The 15064-nt window shown below is 35.7% G+C and overlaps 1 protein-coding gene across 4 annotated transcripts in view; it reads left to right on the top strand.

Annotated features, from left to right (window-relative positions):
- st3gal3a (ST3 beta-galactoside alpha-2,3-sialyltransferase 3a) overlaps positions 1 to 15064 on the top strand; it is a 50210-nt gene that overhangs the window by 25139 nt on the left and 10007 nt on the right. For all 4 annotated transcript variants that reach the window (XM_081379770.1, XM_081379769.1, XM_081379771.1 and 1 more), the window contains 4 exons: positions 3955 to 4049; positions 8296 to 8359; positions 8536 to 8631; positions 8831 to 9017. In XM_081379770.1, coding sequence (XP_081235896.1) covers positions 3955 to 4049; positions 8296 to 8359; positions 8536 to 8631; positions 8831 to 9017 — 442 coding nt within the window. The remainder of the gene's footprint in view (positions 1 to 3954; positions 4050 to 8295; positions 8360 to 8535; positions 8632 to 8830; positions 9018 to 15064) is intronic.

Here is a 15064-nt window from a genome sequence, read left to right as displayed (position 1 = left end):
TACATATACTAACGTGTCACCGCATCACCTTAAAATAGTGTTACCAGTTTTAATCATCTTTAATGGTATAACAAACATCTTAAAGGGGTGGCTGATTATGATTTCACTTTTCTAACTTTAGTTAGTGTGTAATGTTGCTGTTTGAGCATAAACAACATCTGCAAAGTTACAACGCTCAAAGTTCAAAGCAAAGGGAGATATTTTCTTTTAAAGAAAACACTTTTTAAGGACTACAACAAATGGCTGATAGGGACTACACGACATTCCTCCCGGGTTAGTGACATCACCAACCCTAAAATTTACATAAACCCCGCCCCCGTAACACGATTTATAGATTATTATGACAGAATATGCTAATCAATGACTAGAAGATTACTACACAAACTACATAAATTCATCAACTAACCATTCAGAAATGTCCTGTTGCTTCTACATGTTGTCACTTCTTCTCGAGTCTCTCCATCAAGTAGTTTTTGCTCACCCTCAAAATGTGACAACTTTATCATGCTATATAAAAATATCTGTGGGGTATTTTGAGCTTATACTTCACATACACACTCTGGGGACATCAGAGACTTATTTTACATCTCGTGAAAAGGGCATTATACAGCCCCTTTAATGATAATTTTAAGAGGTCTTAAATTTGGAGATGGGCAAACAGGAATTGCGATATGGCTTAATGTGATTATTAAACTTCAAAAGTATGATTTCATCCTAAATAATATGAGTGCTGCATATTTCAAAGTAGAAAAATAGCACTTGTTGCATGTTCTACATACTTTATGGTGTTTATATTGTAAAATGTTGGACAATTTTACAACATTTTGGTTGTACTCCATCTTTTGGAATGAACAGCATGCAATAGTAAAGCATAGACATTTCAAAATAACAGTCAATGTGAATCTCAAGCTTGTTTATTAATAAAAGTCCTGCAAGTTCTTCTTTTTTTTCTTTCTGCCCGTCACTGTAAGGAAAGACTCCTGAACGTTATTTAACACATTATTCAACATGTAGATTTGACTAGTATCGGCACAATAATCAGTTTATATATACCTCAAAAAATATATATGGATAGAAATATTTTGCTTGTAAATGTCTCCTTGTATCCCTTTAAGGACAAACACATTATTTGATGCATTTTCATTGCGCTCCTGAATTTTTCAACTTGGGAGGAAAAAAGTAAAGTCAAGCCGTGAAGAAACACTCTCTGTCCGCTTTGTTGTATGTTGTGAGCAGGTCAAACCTACATTTGAAGAAGTTGAAACACCTGCTGAAACCTTCATTTTCAACATTTGGTTCTGTGAAAATATGGCCCTTAAAAAAGAAGAGTGGAATATGTGCAAGAATAATAAGCTATATGAAACTCACCCTGAAATTACAAACAGACTTTTTATCACTCTTAAAACTAGACTTGTGCTTAAGTCTAAGCACACAGACTTAACTTAACTTAAGCACACAGACTAAACTAGACCAACTTTATGCATGTTTTGTAAGATTCCCTAATCTGTTAAACATATTTTATTAGATTGTTCCGGACTTAATACAAGCAGAATTCTCTTTTATGAAGTTACCTCACTTAAGGACTTTAGTAAGATTATACCTGAAAAGGTTTTGGATTTTTTGTCATATGTTAATTTAAAAAATCTTGAATAATATGACTTGCTGCTTTTGTTTGTTTGGTTTTTATTGTATTTATATGATAATTGTATTTTTGCAATTTAATTTTTACCATGAAAATAGCTTTGAATGCTGACATGGCACTAAATAAAATAATCTGAAATCTGGCCTTTATTATGGCATGAATGGTTTAGGCGTCTTGTATGCGGTAATCCTGATACTCATGAAGGGTCGGTTGCTCGGTTCACTAACTTTTCTCACAAGCGTCGTACGCTTTTGGAAGTTGGAGCCGGTGAGAAACAGCGGGAGTGTGTGTCACCTTCACTTAGGCGGCTGGGATGTGAAGAAGTGCAGAGTATCGTGGTCATGGGAACTGGAGTACAGCGCACCACCTGTGTCATTAGCACATTACACCAGGGGTCGGGCAGCTGTGAACGACGTGACGGACGTGTTCAGGTGCTGTTTTGTCAGCCAGTGAAATGTTCAGCATAGTTTGGGCTGTGGATAGTTGTATCAGGTGGACGACGCTGACCAAAATCAGGGCGTTTCTCCATGAAATACAGCTTTGCCAGGTGGTGTTTGTGTCTGGAAAGCGAGATTAGCTGTATAAATGATTGTAGGTGTTGGTGCTACACAGCACAGAACAATAAAGCCAATTATTTTGGACCTGTTGTTGGTCTTATGATGCAGTTTTTCTTATATTCCTTCTATATTCTCTTCTAATATTTTGTATGTATTAGGGAACTGTAATATTGCTTAAATAACCTGTATATAGTGTAGTTAAAGGGCACCTCTTATGCCCCTTTTCACAAGATTGTAAAATAAGTCTCTGATGTCCCCAGAGTGTGTATGTGAAGTTTTAGCTCAAAATACCCCACAGATCATTTTTTACAGCATGTTTAAATTGTCATTTTTTGGGGCTCAGAAAAACGCACCGTTTTAATGTGTATCCCTTTAAATGCAAATGAGCTGCTGCTGCCCAGCCCAGGGGGCGGAGCTATATGCTCGCGCTTATAGCCAGGACAATCTCATCTGATAGTATCAAAACAGAAACTCTCAGTAGGTGTTCATTTAGACCCGGAGTCGAGTCGGACAATAATGCCCACGGACCCAGAGAATATACGCTGTATGGAGATATAGTTTAGTTTAATTATGGATATAACTTATTTGTCATCTGCTTTCATCCACTATTAAATACAAGCCTGCTGTAGCAAAACCCGTCCAAATGATGACCAAAATATACTGATGAGTCAAATGAAGTTTATTGTACATCACACAAAAGATGAGCGTTAGTTTTACACCAGAGAATCACTGTAAGAGCTGAATAAACAGTGCGCATTAAAGTCTTATCCATAAACTCTCTCTCTCTCCCTTTCATTATCATGGAACACACACACAGCGAAGTACACAAAACACTCGTTACAACTAACAGTAAACAAATATACACATCTTTTCAGTGGGTGCTTAATAAACTGGTAAACTTTATATCCGTAAAAGACTCGAAGAGCTGTCATAAAGTGTGCGCTCTCACTTCATTTCTTCCGTGATCAGTCACGTTAGTCCTGTCGCTCTGAAGACTGTAAGCTGGATCACGAACAGCACAGATCCATCCTCGAGTAACAACGAGAGTAAATGAAGACTGCTATGTTCATTCTTACATCCAGCAACAACACACCTCAATCGCTTAGGAGACATTCTTGTCTACAGCTGCTCCGGCATCGAAACACTGGTGGACTGTGTCCCACTCCCTCAGGGCGGGTCTATGCTCAAACTGCAGTCTCAATCAACAGTCGTGGGAGGGGCCTGTGCAAAGTGATGTCACATTGGCCCGAATCTGAGAACGGCTTGTTCTGAGACAGTGCTTATGATTTATGGAGATTTTAAAAAAGCACTGGGTGGATTTTTATTATTATAGGGTGTGGTTGTGTACACACACTGCCAACACACATTTATGTTCAAACACCATGTAAAAGTGAATTTTGCATAATAGGTGCCCTTTAACTACTTTTTCAGAAGTGTATCTTGACTGTAGTTTAGCGTCTGTAGATGATGAGTATCTTGGCGAGCTCAGCTCCTTATAAGTCTCTGCTTGTTTTGAGAAAAGGTCAAGTTTAGGCTGGACTTCTTCAGACATTCCAGGGCTCATCTCTTACGAACTGATAAACACACTGGTAGCCAGTGGATTATGGGTTATGCGAGCCTCATAATCCTATCAAATATTCCACCGGTTATCGGCATCGCACCCCTTTTCTCATGTGGGCTGTGGAGTGATTAGTGTGAGACTTGTGCTTGGTTTAACTTGTTTTCTCTCTCTCTGTCTTTTATTTGTTCTTTTAGGTTTTTAAAACCAGCTCCCATGTTCCTTGATCCGAATTTTAAGCGGCTATCAAAGATCAGCATTTACCCGCCTCCTTTTGGAGTGAGAACACAAGGTATTTCTTTCTTTGTTTAAAATCAGTTTTTATGATAAGGGTTATGACAATGATCCTTGATTTATCAGGATGTCTTTTACACTCCTGCTGTACATCGTCGTTCTGAACTTGAAGCCATTCATTATATTATTGTAGGGCTGCACGATTATGACAAATTATAGTTGTCGATTATTCCCTTGAAATTGTAATTGCGATTATTAACTACGATTATCATAATTTACATTGAATGATGGTTTGCAGAGCTTTATGCATGCCATGCCATTTTGTTATATCAAAATACAAGCTGAAAACACTCTTCCTGTTTTTTTTTTTTTTTCTCAATAGCATTAAGCCTCAAATGCCAAATATAAATTTTTATTTATTTAAAGAAACCAAACCAAAGTAAAAAAAACCCTTAAAGGTGCATTGTGTAATATTTAGGAGGATCTATTGACAGAAATGCAATATCATATACATAACTATATTTTCAATGGTGTATAAAGACCTTACTTAATGAACCGTTATATTTTTATTACCTTTAATGAGCCATTTCTATCTACACACACCACGGGTGCCCTAACATCGACATGTTTCTACAGTGGCCCTAAATGGTCAAACGCGGTTCGTCACTATGTTGTTCTTCGTGCAAAAGAAGCGAGCTAAAGTCAGTGAATAAAACACTGACACAATGATGAACAAGTAACAATAATATTCATAATAACATCATTTTACTGAATAATTAATATACATAATTTCTCACTTTATCTTTGTAAAGAAACCTTATTGATTAACTGGCTGCTCTCTGCGGTCTCAGACGACGACATCACTTCCTGTTGGCCACCGTAACTTCTGTTGGGTGCAGTTCGCAACCTCACCACTAGATGCCTCTAAAAATTACACACTGCACCTTTAAAATAAGCTGTAGAAAGAAACACAAAAACACATCTTAAGCACACAGAATGATGTAAGTGAACTTTTTTTTTGTAATTGCGCCTTTAAACGATTACATAATTGTGTTATCCGTAATTGTAATCGCGATTACAAATTCGATTAATTGTGCAGCCCTAGTTATTGTACCACCTTCAGCATCATTACTCCTGTCTTCAGTGTCACATGATCCTTCAGATATCGAATGCTGAATTATTATCGATGCTCAGTATTATAGTTCTTTTTAATCAATGTTAAAGGAATAAATTACATTTTAAAATATATTCAAAATCAAATAGAAAACAGTTGTGATTATATTTCACAATATTATTTCTAAACAAATATATGCAGCCTTGGTGAAGATAAGAGACTTCTTTCAAAAGCATTAAAAGGTCTTAATTATTCCCAACTTTTGACTGGTAGTTTATGTTTAGTCAAGATTAATTCATATAGCTTTACAAACAAATGTCTGTATTTCCGTGTAGATTAACATTTGCACATGACTTACAAATGAGAAAAGAATGTATATTAGGTAGATGTTAAACTAATGCCCACTTAACTAGTCGCATGATGCAGGTGTAAGGTGGAAGCCATTTTCTCGTGGCATCGATTCAATCACGTCTTCAGTGGTTCCTTCCACACGTTCAAACCAGAAACCTTTCCACTAGCCTTCATTCATCTCTGGCCTTGAGGGTTTGTGTGTAATTACCTTCCAGCACTGATTAAATCACAAATGAGCTCGTTAAGTGATGAGTTTTCCTCAGTTTAGCTGCTTTGGCAGATGGTGTGGGATGTTAAGAACAAAACTGTCAGCGTCTCCTCATCCGCTCTGCTGAAATTTCTCAAGCCGTGCCTTTCAGCAGAAACACTTATGTGTGAATTACGTGTGTGTGTGTGTGTGTGTGTGTGTGTGTGTGTGTGTGTGTGGGAATTACTGCTGTCTAATGTGCTCTAATGTGATGTTGAGATGAATGCACTTAAAATACTGCTCATGCTTTTGAACAGACTCCTTAAACTTTGTGTGATGCAGACGTGAATGATACCTTAAATAGCATGGCTTTTTTAGGAAATGTGTGCTATTACTTTTCCAAGTCTAGGAAGGCAGACTAATAAAATGATCTAAAAATGACGCGGATCAGTGGTTTTGTTGTTGTGGACTTCACATTCAATTCCTGTTCTATTATCTTTAGCATAAAGAGCTTGTTTCCCAGTGGAAAGCCTTTCGCTTTGACTAAAAATAGCACAATGGGATTGTGCAGAAGATAAATGGCTTTTTGAACTTAGGGTTTTTCCTCATTCTTGAGTGTGTGATGTAGGATCTTTCCCAGGAGGCCACAGCCATTGTTCATGTTAGCGTGAGACTGTGCCGCTTTAGAAATGTCCCATTTAATGTAATCCCACATTCACACATAGATCTTCAACCCTAAATAGCATGTACAACTAGATTAATATTGTCTTAAATAATACTACATAGTATGCAAAAGGTGCTCAGGAAGAAGGGATGGTGGAGGTATGATTAATATTGAATTATTATGCATAATTTTAATAAGTGGAAAAGATGTCTCAATGCGCTGATGTCTCAACAGCTCATTTCACCACAACACAAATTGAGTAATTTTCGGATAATGATCAGCACGTATATGTCACAATATAGTTATTTCTCAGTGAGATATTGCACATCTGATTTTGCATGCAGTGAATTATCATTGTATTGATGCATTCAATGTTATTATTAATAAAATTATATATAAGCCTATAATAGCCATTGAAATTAAAATTAAAATATTAATTTAGCTAAAAACCTACACGGAAAACGAAAATACATTTGGTTAACCAATTGATTAAATAAACTTTATTTAAAAATTCAACAATCAAATAAAAGTTACACAAACTTTTAAAATGTCTACATAAAGCAGTTTTATATAAACATTTTAATATAATTATGTTTCTACTCCAATTGGTTAATATACATATTTAAACGATGGCTGTAATAACTTGTTTTCATGACAGACATTCAAATATACATTAAATATGTAACAGGTTAAGTCAAAATATAATGAATATGTACAGTGCTGCTGTATATATTTAGCAATAGGCCTATGCTCTTTTCTATGGTTAATTTTTTTTCTAGCTAACGCTCCAGTTTGTAGTCATTGAATGGCTTTTCTGTGGTAAATGTAACATTATGTGACCATATTGTTCTCAAGCCGTTTTATTAACATCTTTCTGTGGTTGAAACACATTTCGGTAAGTTGTAATGTATCTTTTAACATTCCTTCTGTTTATTCATCTTTAATTAGTTCTGTAATAGAGGAGATGAGATGATCGGTATACTCTTTAGACGCTCTGTCGCTCAAGAGCACCAAAGCTACATTTAGCCTTTTGTTTGAATTGCATAATAAAATTGACAGAATTTTAAGCTTGAGACACGCTTTGTTTTCACATTAAAAAGGAGAAAGCGACGTTTTGTTCATTCATCAACCGAAAACAGCACAGACTAAAATATTGATCTTGAGAATCCATATCATCAATCAAAAACAAGAATTGTCAAAAACAATCAAGAACAATAATGTTTTAATAAAAACAATCAATATTTGATTGATAATGATCCATATCATTATCAATCAAAAACCACAAACCCTTGACATGTTTGTGGTTTATCCACGATTCAGTCAAAGCGTGCCATAGGAGAAACTCTGATTAAACCTCACTGATATCGGTTCTCCAAAACCATTTCGGGTGATATTTTTTTTTTTTTTTTTTTTTTTTTTTTCCTGTTTTGGCTGGTAATTTCGGTGCATCAAATGATATAGGCCTAAGCAAAATGTATGCATTCACAGTAAAAAAAAAAAAAAAAAAAAAAATATTGGCTTTTTAGGCTACATTTTGAGAAGAGCTTCAGACAGTCAAACTGACCATTTGTAGAACTGGCAACTATGTTTGTACAAAATAATAATAAGTGTTTCAGCAAAGACCAAGCCTAAAAACTGCAAATTTTATTTTTTAGCCATTTGTCTGCATCAGCTACACACACATCTGCTATTACAGTAACACACAGTGCTTCAAAGCCTGTTTTTTTTTTTTAATTTAGCACTATTTTATGATCTTTTTTGGGTTTCACTTAGATATTATATTTTCATCTTAAGTCAATTGAGTTCAGTTGTATAAAAGCAAATGGCTACTGATAAATGGGTGAATCTGCGACGTGGCCCATCATAAGATCCCGTACATCAGTGTCATTTCTGTTGAAAGTTATTTCTGTGTATTTGGCACAGCTCTTGATGCATTTTCTATAGTCTTTCTATCTAAATGAGTTAATATCTGTTAACTCTGTCCACAGAAAAGATCATCGATCATATTTTATCAGCTACAAATAGCTATTCGCTGGGTTCAGAACTAGACAGGTAATTAACGTCCACATAAACACCAAAACACAACAGCATTCACAAAACACGTCATTTGTGTATTACATGATAAACAATATCTTGTATATCAACACTTTCTGTTTTCATGCTTTCAACTTGTAATGCTGTAGAGTTTATCAGTTGCTTTAATCACGTTTTGTATTTATCTCCTGCAGTCTTAGTTGTAAGAAGTGTATTATTATTGGAAATGGAGGCATTCTGTTCAACAAGTCCTTGGGCTCCAAAATCGATCAATATGATGTTGTTGTACGGTAAGTTAATAATAATAAAAAAAAAAAATTTCCTTTTACTACTTGATATTTGGCATATTAACAGAAATCAGTTGTTGTTTCAGAAGGGTAACAAGTTAATACATTTGATGTGTAATTATGAAAAGCATTAACATTTAATAATGTTCACTGATGGATCTCAGATTTGGATTTCATGTTGATATTTGTCCTCATGGTTCAGATTGAACGAGGCTCCAGTCGCCGGGTTCGAGAAGGACGTGGGCACGAAGACCACCATGCGCATCACCTACCCTGAAGGAGCCATCCAGAAACCCGAGCGCTACGAGAAGAGCTCGCTTTTCGTCTTCTCCGCCTTCAAACCCATGGACTTCAAATGGCTGCGTCACATGGTGTACCGGGAAAGGCTTGTAAGACATGCAAAAACTTGACCACTCATACAGCACACGACTAACAAGCTCACAAACAAAATTACATTCTCTATTTTTTATTAAAAGTATTTATCAAATATTGTGACTAATTTGGTTCTTTTGCATCCGTATTCTCATTTCCATTCATAACATGTTTAAGTCTATTCCACAGTTTTTTCTTTACAATAGCTCAGAAAATGCAAAAAAAAAAAAAAAAAAAGAAAGTCGTCTGATAAAAAAATCAGTCATGCATATTTTAAAAGATGATTATTAGATGTAGACCTGCAGTGCATGTACCAGTAGGGGGCGGCACAGTGTGTGCTCTGTACGCTGATATTAAATATAAGTGACAGGGATCAAAAAACAAGACTTTGTTTTATTGCTGGCCCAGTTGTTGTTGTTTTTTTTTTTATTACTTCCCCCACCAAAAAAGACTGAGCATTTTTTTATTTTTAGCTACATATTTTAACATAAAACATTTTCTGTTCACAGTTAAAAACAAGCTGGAAATTATACAGCTATAATGTAACTATAAATATCAAGCACTTTTGCTGTAACAGGGATGAAGTTTTTTCTTACTGATGCTTTCAAAACTATACAGTCATCTTTGCAGTTTTGCTAGGCAGCTAGATAACGTTATCTTGGTGTCATAACACCATTGTCATAACAATTATTACAATGTTTAGAAGAGGGATGGATTTACAAGATTGATGAGTGTAAAATTGCTGAATCCAATCTAAGTGGAAAGCAGACCACTCCTGAAACTCAGAAGTTTGTCAGCGCAGGTACCCATGAAACGGCATTGGCGTTGTAGTGAGTAGAGCCGGATGAGGCTTTGTGTTTCATGCAGCTGTGCGTGAGACGGCCAGTGTAGCGTTTCCTCAGGCGACTGACAGGAGCTCAATGATGTGCTTAATTGTGTAATCTGGGCTGCAAGAATGGGCACCTTGTCTCCTGGGTTTGGGTTCAGTCAAGCAGCTCTTTCTCGCCGTTATCTCCAGAATGCTAATGAAAATGGCGCACACATCTGGTCTCTGTTCTGCTTGAGGACCGTCTCCCATGATGAAAGCTGACTCTAGTTCACTCAGCTCAAGGACATTTCCGCATTATTTGGATCCCCGGGTCACAGCGCTGTAATAAAAGTCACCAACGTGTAGCTGGTCGTCAGGAGTTGCTTGTAATATTTCTGTTGCCACACTTTTAGCACTGGCTATTTTTCAGTGAATCTATATTCATATACAGGTTGTGGGAGAGCAGTTCTGTATGTTTGACTGTATCCTGATAATGGCTGGGATTTGTTGATGTGTCTTTAGAGAGTCTCCATACAGCACCTTTTCCCATGGGCCGCAGCTTGACTTACTCTTTCTCTAAAAACACAGATAACGTGCCTTCTATATCCTACTCCATTAGAATTCCCACCGCCAGCCCAAAAGCCATTAGGGCTAAGAGAGAATTGTAGGTTCGGAGAAGAGCGAGAAACGAATCTCTTGAATATGGTACGTGAGTGTTCTTATGTGAAAGGGGTCCTGGAAAAGAAATAATATTATGGCTTAAATGAAAGAAAAAAATCTAAAAGATCCTGAAGTCTTAAAAAGTCTTGGTTGTCACGTGTAGAGAAAAACGGAGGCATTCTGGCAGATATGAGAGTCTTTTAATAAGGCATCTCTGAGATCTCAGCATCTCATGACTTTTCCTTTTGTTAGTAAGTGCACGCTTTTTTCTTACATCTTTCCGTAAGAATCTGTCATTACCTGATTTACACAACTCTAAATATTTTACATTTTTTTAGAAGTCCAAGCCCAAGGCTGCATTTATTTGATCAAAAATACAATAAAAACAGTAATATTATGGAAAATGATTACAGTTCAAAATAGGTATATTTTTTTATTATTGTAATTTTTTTTTAAACTGTAATTTATTCCTGTGATCAAATCTGAATTTTCAGCATCATTACTCCAGTCTTTAGTGTCACATGATCCTTCAAAATCATTCTAATATGATGATTTGCTGCTCGAGAAACAATTCCGATTATTATCGATGTTGAAAACAGTGATACATTTTATACAGTTTATAATGAGGAAGATGTTTTAAGCTATAATAAAAAACTTTGAATGGTACAAAGACCTCTTATGTAAAAAAATCAAGGCAAATTTGATTTCTCATGTCATTGCCCCTTAAATGTCTTTTTTTAATTTTTTTATTGTGCTGACCCCAAACTTTTGAACAGTAGTGTAATTTAATAAGTGTTTAAACAACTATTTTCATGGTGTAAATGCTGCTTCGGACTGCAGTTTAAAGACACCTGAAGACAATATTCACCAATTATGCTTGTACATTTTAAACTAGGAATATACTACAGTAACTATTTTTTGGTGGAAACTATTTACCATGTTATATTTGGGGGTATTTTGTGGGGGGAAAAAAACACTTTGATTGTTTGAACTAGATTGTTATTGTATTTTAGTTTTTGCAAAATTGGTATTTTACACTTTAATTTGCTTTAAAAAGTCTTAAAATGGTTTTACGTTTATTTCTCTTAAACATTCAGCTACTCTGATTGTTTCAAGATAGATTGTTTCATGCCATAGCGTGCGTTTTAAGTAGATCCATTACCTATTACTGCCAAAACAGTGATTTACTGAACAAACTGAACAATAAATGAACCAATTTAAGTCGAATTTGGGTAATTTTGCATAATGATAAACAGACTTAAACCGAAAACTTCACGGCTAGGACCGGTGAAATGAATTCTTCAGATAATTGTTTTCAGTTTAAATGTCTCTTCCACTTCGAGAGCATTATCCGTCACTGACCCGTCCATGTGAAGCATTCGTTCTCGTCCTACTGCATGCTACAATCACGGCTCTAATTTACACGTGAAATTGAGCGGAACGTGTTAATTCGGTGAAGGTTTTGAAGTGTGCAGTCCGTCTTGTAAATATTCCTCCGTTCAGAACATTCAGTCAGGAATACTGATGAGGATAATTGAGAGGTCAGAGATGAACTAGATGTTTTTTCATTCGTGTGTGTTTATTGGCTGTAATCTTAGCTTGTGTTTCTTTGACTTGAATCTTTGTTGATTTGGAGTTAAATTGCAGCTATGTCTTCTGAAAGCAAAAGAACGGCCAAGATATCTTGTCGTAAATGATGCATCAAAACAGCTAAATCATCGGTTGTCTTTGCGTGGCCTGTTTAGACTAATGCCACCATATGTGAGATGTTAGCCCAGCCGAAGATCTGCCGAGTTGTGTCAGCTGTCCTAGTTGTGGACGGGTTGTAGTTGCTGTCCTTTTGCTTTTGTCTCCTCTTTGAAATCGGCTTCAAACGCGGCCATACAGTAAAGTAAACGTGAGCTGGTGGACAAGGGGTCAATAAAATAACTGCTGTTGAGAAGAGAAGAGAAGAGAAGAGAAGAGAAGAGAAGAGAAGAGAAGAGAAGAGAAGAGAAGAGAAGAGAAGAGAAGAGAAGAGAAGAGAAGAGAAGAGAAGAGAAGAGAAGAGAAGAGAAGAGAAGAGAAGAGAAGAGAAGAGAAGAGTTTTAAGTAGATCCATTACCTATTACTGCCAAAACAGTGATTTACTGAACAAACTGAACAATAAATGAGAAGAGAAGAGAAGGACCGTTGAAAACATTTCATTAGAAGAATAAAAAAAGTAAAAAATAGAGAAGAAAATACTGAATTCGAAAAGATAAGATTTAGTTTTTACTAAGATCATTTAATGTGACTCAAATTTAAGAACTTTATAAAGAATATATTAGAGGACTTGATTTGACTCAGGAATAGAAGAGAAGGAATATCGCAAGAGCATTTCAGAAGATTAAAAAAGGATTGAATTTGAAAACAATATTCAAATTGACTTGATGTGACTCCAATTTGAGAACATTCAAGATGGTTTGACAACTAGATAAATAGATTAGAGAAAATCTGTTGACTCAAACAGAACGAATATTTAAAGAACAAGATTGAAAAGGTTCGATTTAATTTGACTAAGAGTACTTGACTCAAATTTGAGATCATTCAAGAAGGTTTGAGAACATTTAAGAAAAATAGATAGAAAGTCTGATTTGATTTGACTCAAACAGAACGAACATTTCAAGAACATTTCTTAAGATAAAAAAAAAGATTGCATTTGAAAAGATGCGATTTTATTTTTTGACTCAAATTTGAGAACATTCAAGAGGGTTCACGCGCGTGATCATAGGTACTAAACCTATGCGCGTGAACTCGATAATCGACGACTACTATGGACTTCGACTGAAAACAGTAAGAAAATACAGGTATGAGCGCTGGCTGAATAAACATAATTTTTATTAATATCTTTCACATCAACTGCAGTCAGATCCACTCGTGTTCACTCAGAAGGAATCACTCACATTTTCTGTGCACTTGTAATGACACATCAAGGATGTTAAGAGGCTAAAAGCAGGTTTAGTACTTGCCCCGTTGAAGTCAACAGGGTGCAAATTTTAAAAATAGAATAACTCGGTGTAGGCAACACCGATTTTTGTCGTTGTTCTCTGTACTGACAGCACTCCAAATGTACAAAAAAATGAGCTCAATGTTAAAATTGACCGGAGTTCTCCTTTAAGAAGAATTTGAGAAGATTTGATTTGACGCGAGAAGAGAAGCAACATTTTACAAGAAGATTGAATTTTGAGAACATTTGAGAAGATTTCATTCAACTCAAGAAGATTCAATGTGACTATAATTTTTGATTCGACATGCATGATTTCTTTTCTTGGGACACATCCTAAATATAATTTTTTTTTTCTTTTCTTTTTTTTACGAACCCTGGTGAGCTCATCTATTCTGTCATTCGGAGCCTTACTAAACATGCAGCCTAGGAAGGAACCGAGCTCATGTCTATACATCATTAGATGCTTTGTATGACATACACACTGAGACACAATAGTGTTTATGATTGTCGTGTCTTCAGAGTCTGGTGATTCAGACATGAGGAGACCGAGGGTTGGGGGTCAAAGTCAGGGTCAGCGACCTCTACCACTCATCAGACTCCTGCAGAAAGCCACAGTGGTTTATGAATGCCACAGTGTGTGTCAGCCCACTGGAAACTGATGGACTCTGTGATAAAGTCTGCGACTCGCACCTCCAGAGTGCCAGAGCGACTGAGAGCGGCCATTGTAGTGTGTGAGCCGTAATGGCTTCCACGGCCCCTCTGAAGAGCAGGCAAACACACGCCCACAGGTTACAGGCCAGCGTCATCGCTCAAAAATGTGTCAGGAACTCTTTTAACCAAAGAAAGAGAAGTTTGGGGCTAGAAACCAAAGGGTTTGAGGATTACCCATCTGGGGATGTGTGTGGATAACATCGGATATGACCGAAAGTAATGACTTTGACCGATTTGTTACATTTGATTCAGCTCATGAGTCTTTTTCCGATTCATTTAAAAATGTATTTATTTGAGTAAATGAATTGAGATGTTTACTTCTCAAACAGAAGTCAAATGTTCTGGAAGTAATCAATTAGTCATTAATTTTCTCTAGAGAGAAATTGAGGTTTAAAGATAACAAGGTTTTTTATTTCATCAACCACATTGAAAAGACTAAAAAGAGACATGACAATTAAATTATTTTCAATTAAAGCATACTCTTGATAAATGTATTATTTATTGATTTGCTTGTTCAATATATTTATTCATTCATTCATGTTTGTTAGTTAGTTAGTTAAAGTTAGTTGGCCATTATTTTTTTTTGTTAGTTTGTGTTGTGATAATGACCAACTAACTATATATTTAACTCTTTACATAAGATTCATAATTAATTTATTCAATTATTTATTGTTAACCAGTTACTATAACAGATTTAGTTGTTTGTTTGTTTGTTTTGTGATAATGACCAGCTAACTGTACATTTATCCCTTTCATAAGATGTATTTATTTAGTTATGATAACCAGTCATTATTACAGATTATTATTTATTTATTTAGAGAGAGTGACAGGCCAACTGTACATTTATCTATTATATGTGATTTTTACAATAAAACCTAAAATAACCTGTATTTTATGCGTATAATGAATAACTAAAT

This window comes from Scardinius erythrophthalmus, assembly GCF_964197995.2.
Source record: "Scardinius erythrophthalmus genome assembly, chromosome: 12".
Classification (NCBI taxonomy): Eukaryota; Metazoa; Chordata; class Actinopteri; order Cypriniformes; family Leuciscidae; genus Scardinius; species Scardinius erythrophthalmus.
Note: the sequence above shows the minus strand (reverse complement) of the source record. Positions and strands in the feature narration are given on the sequence as shown.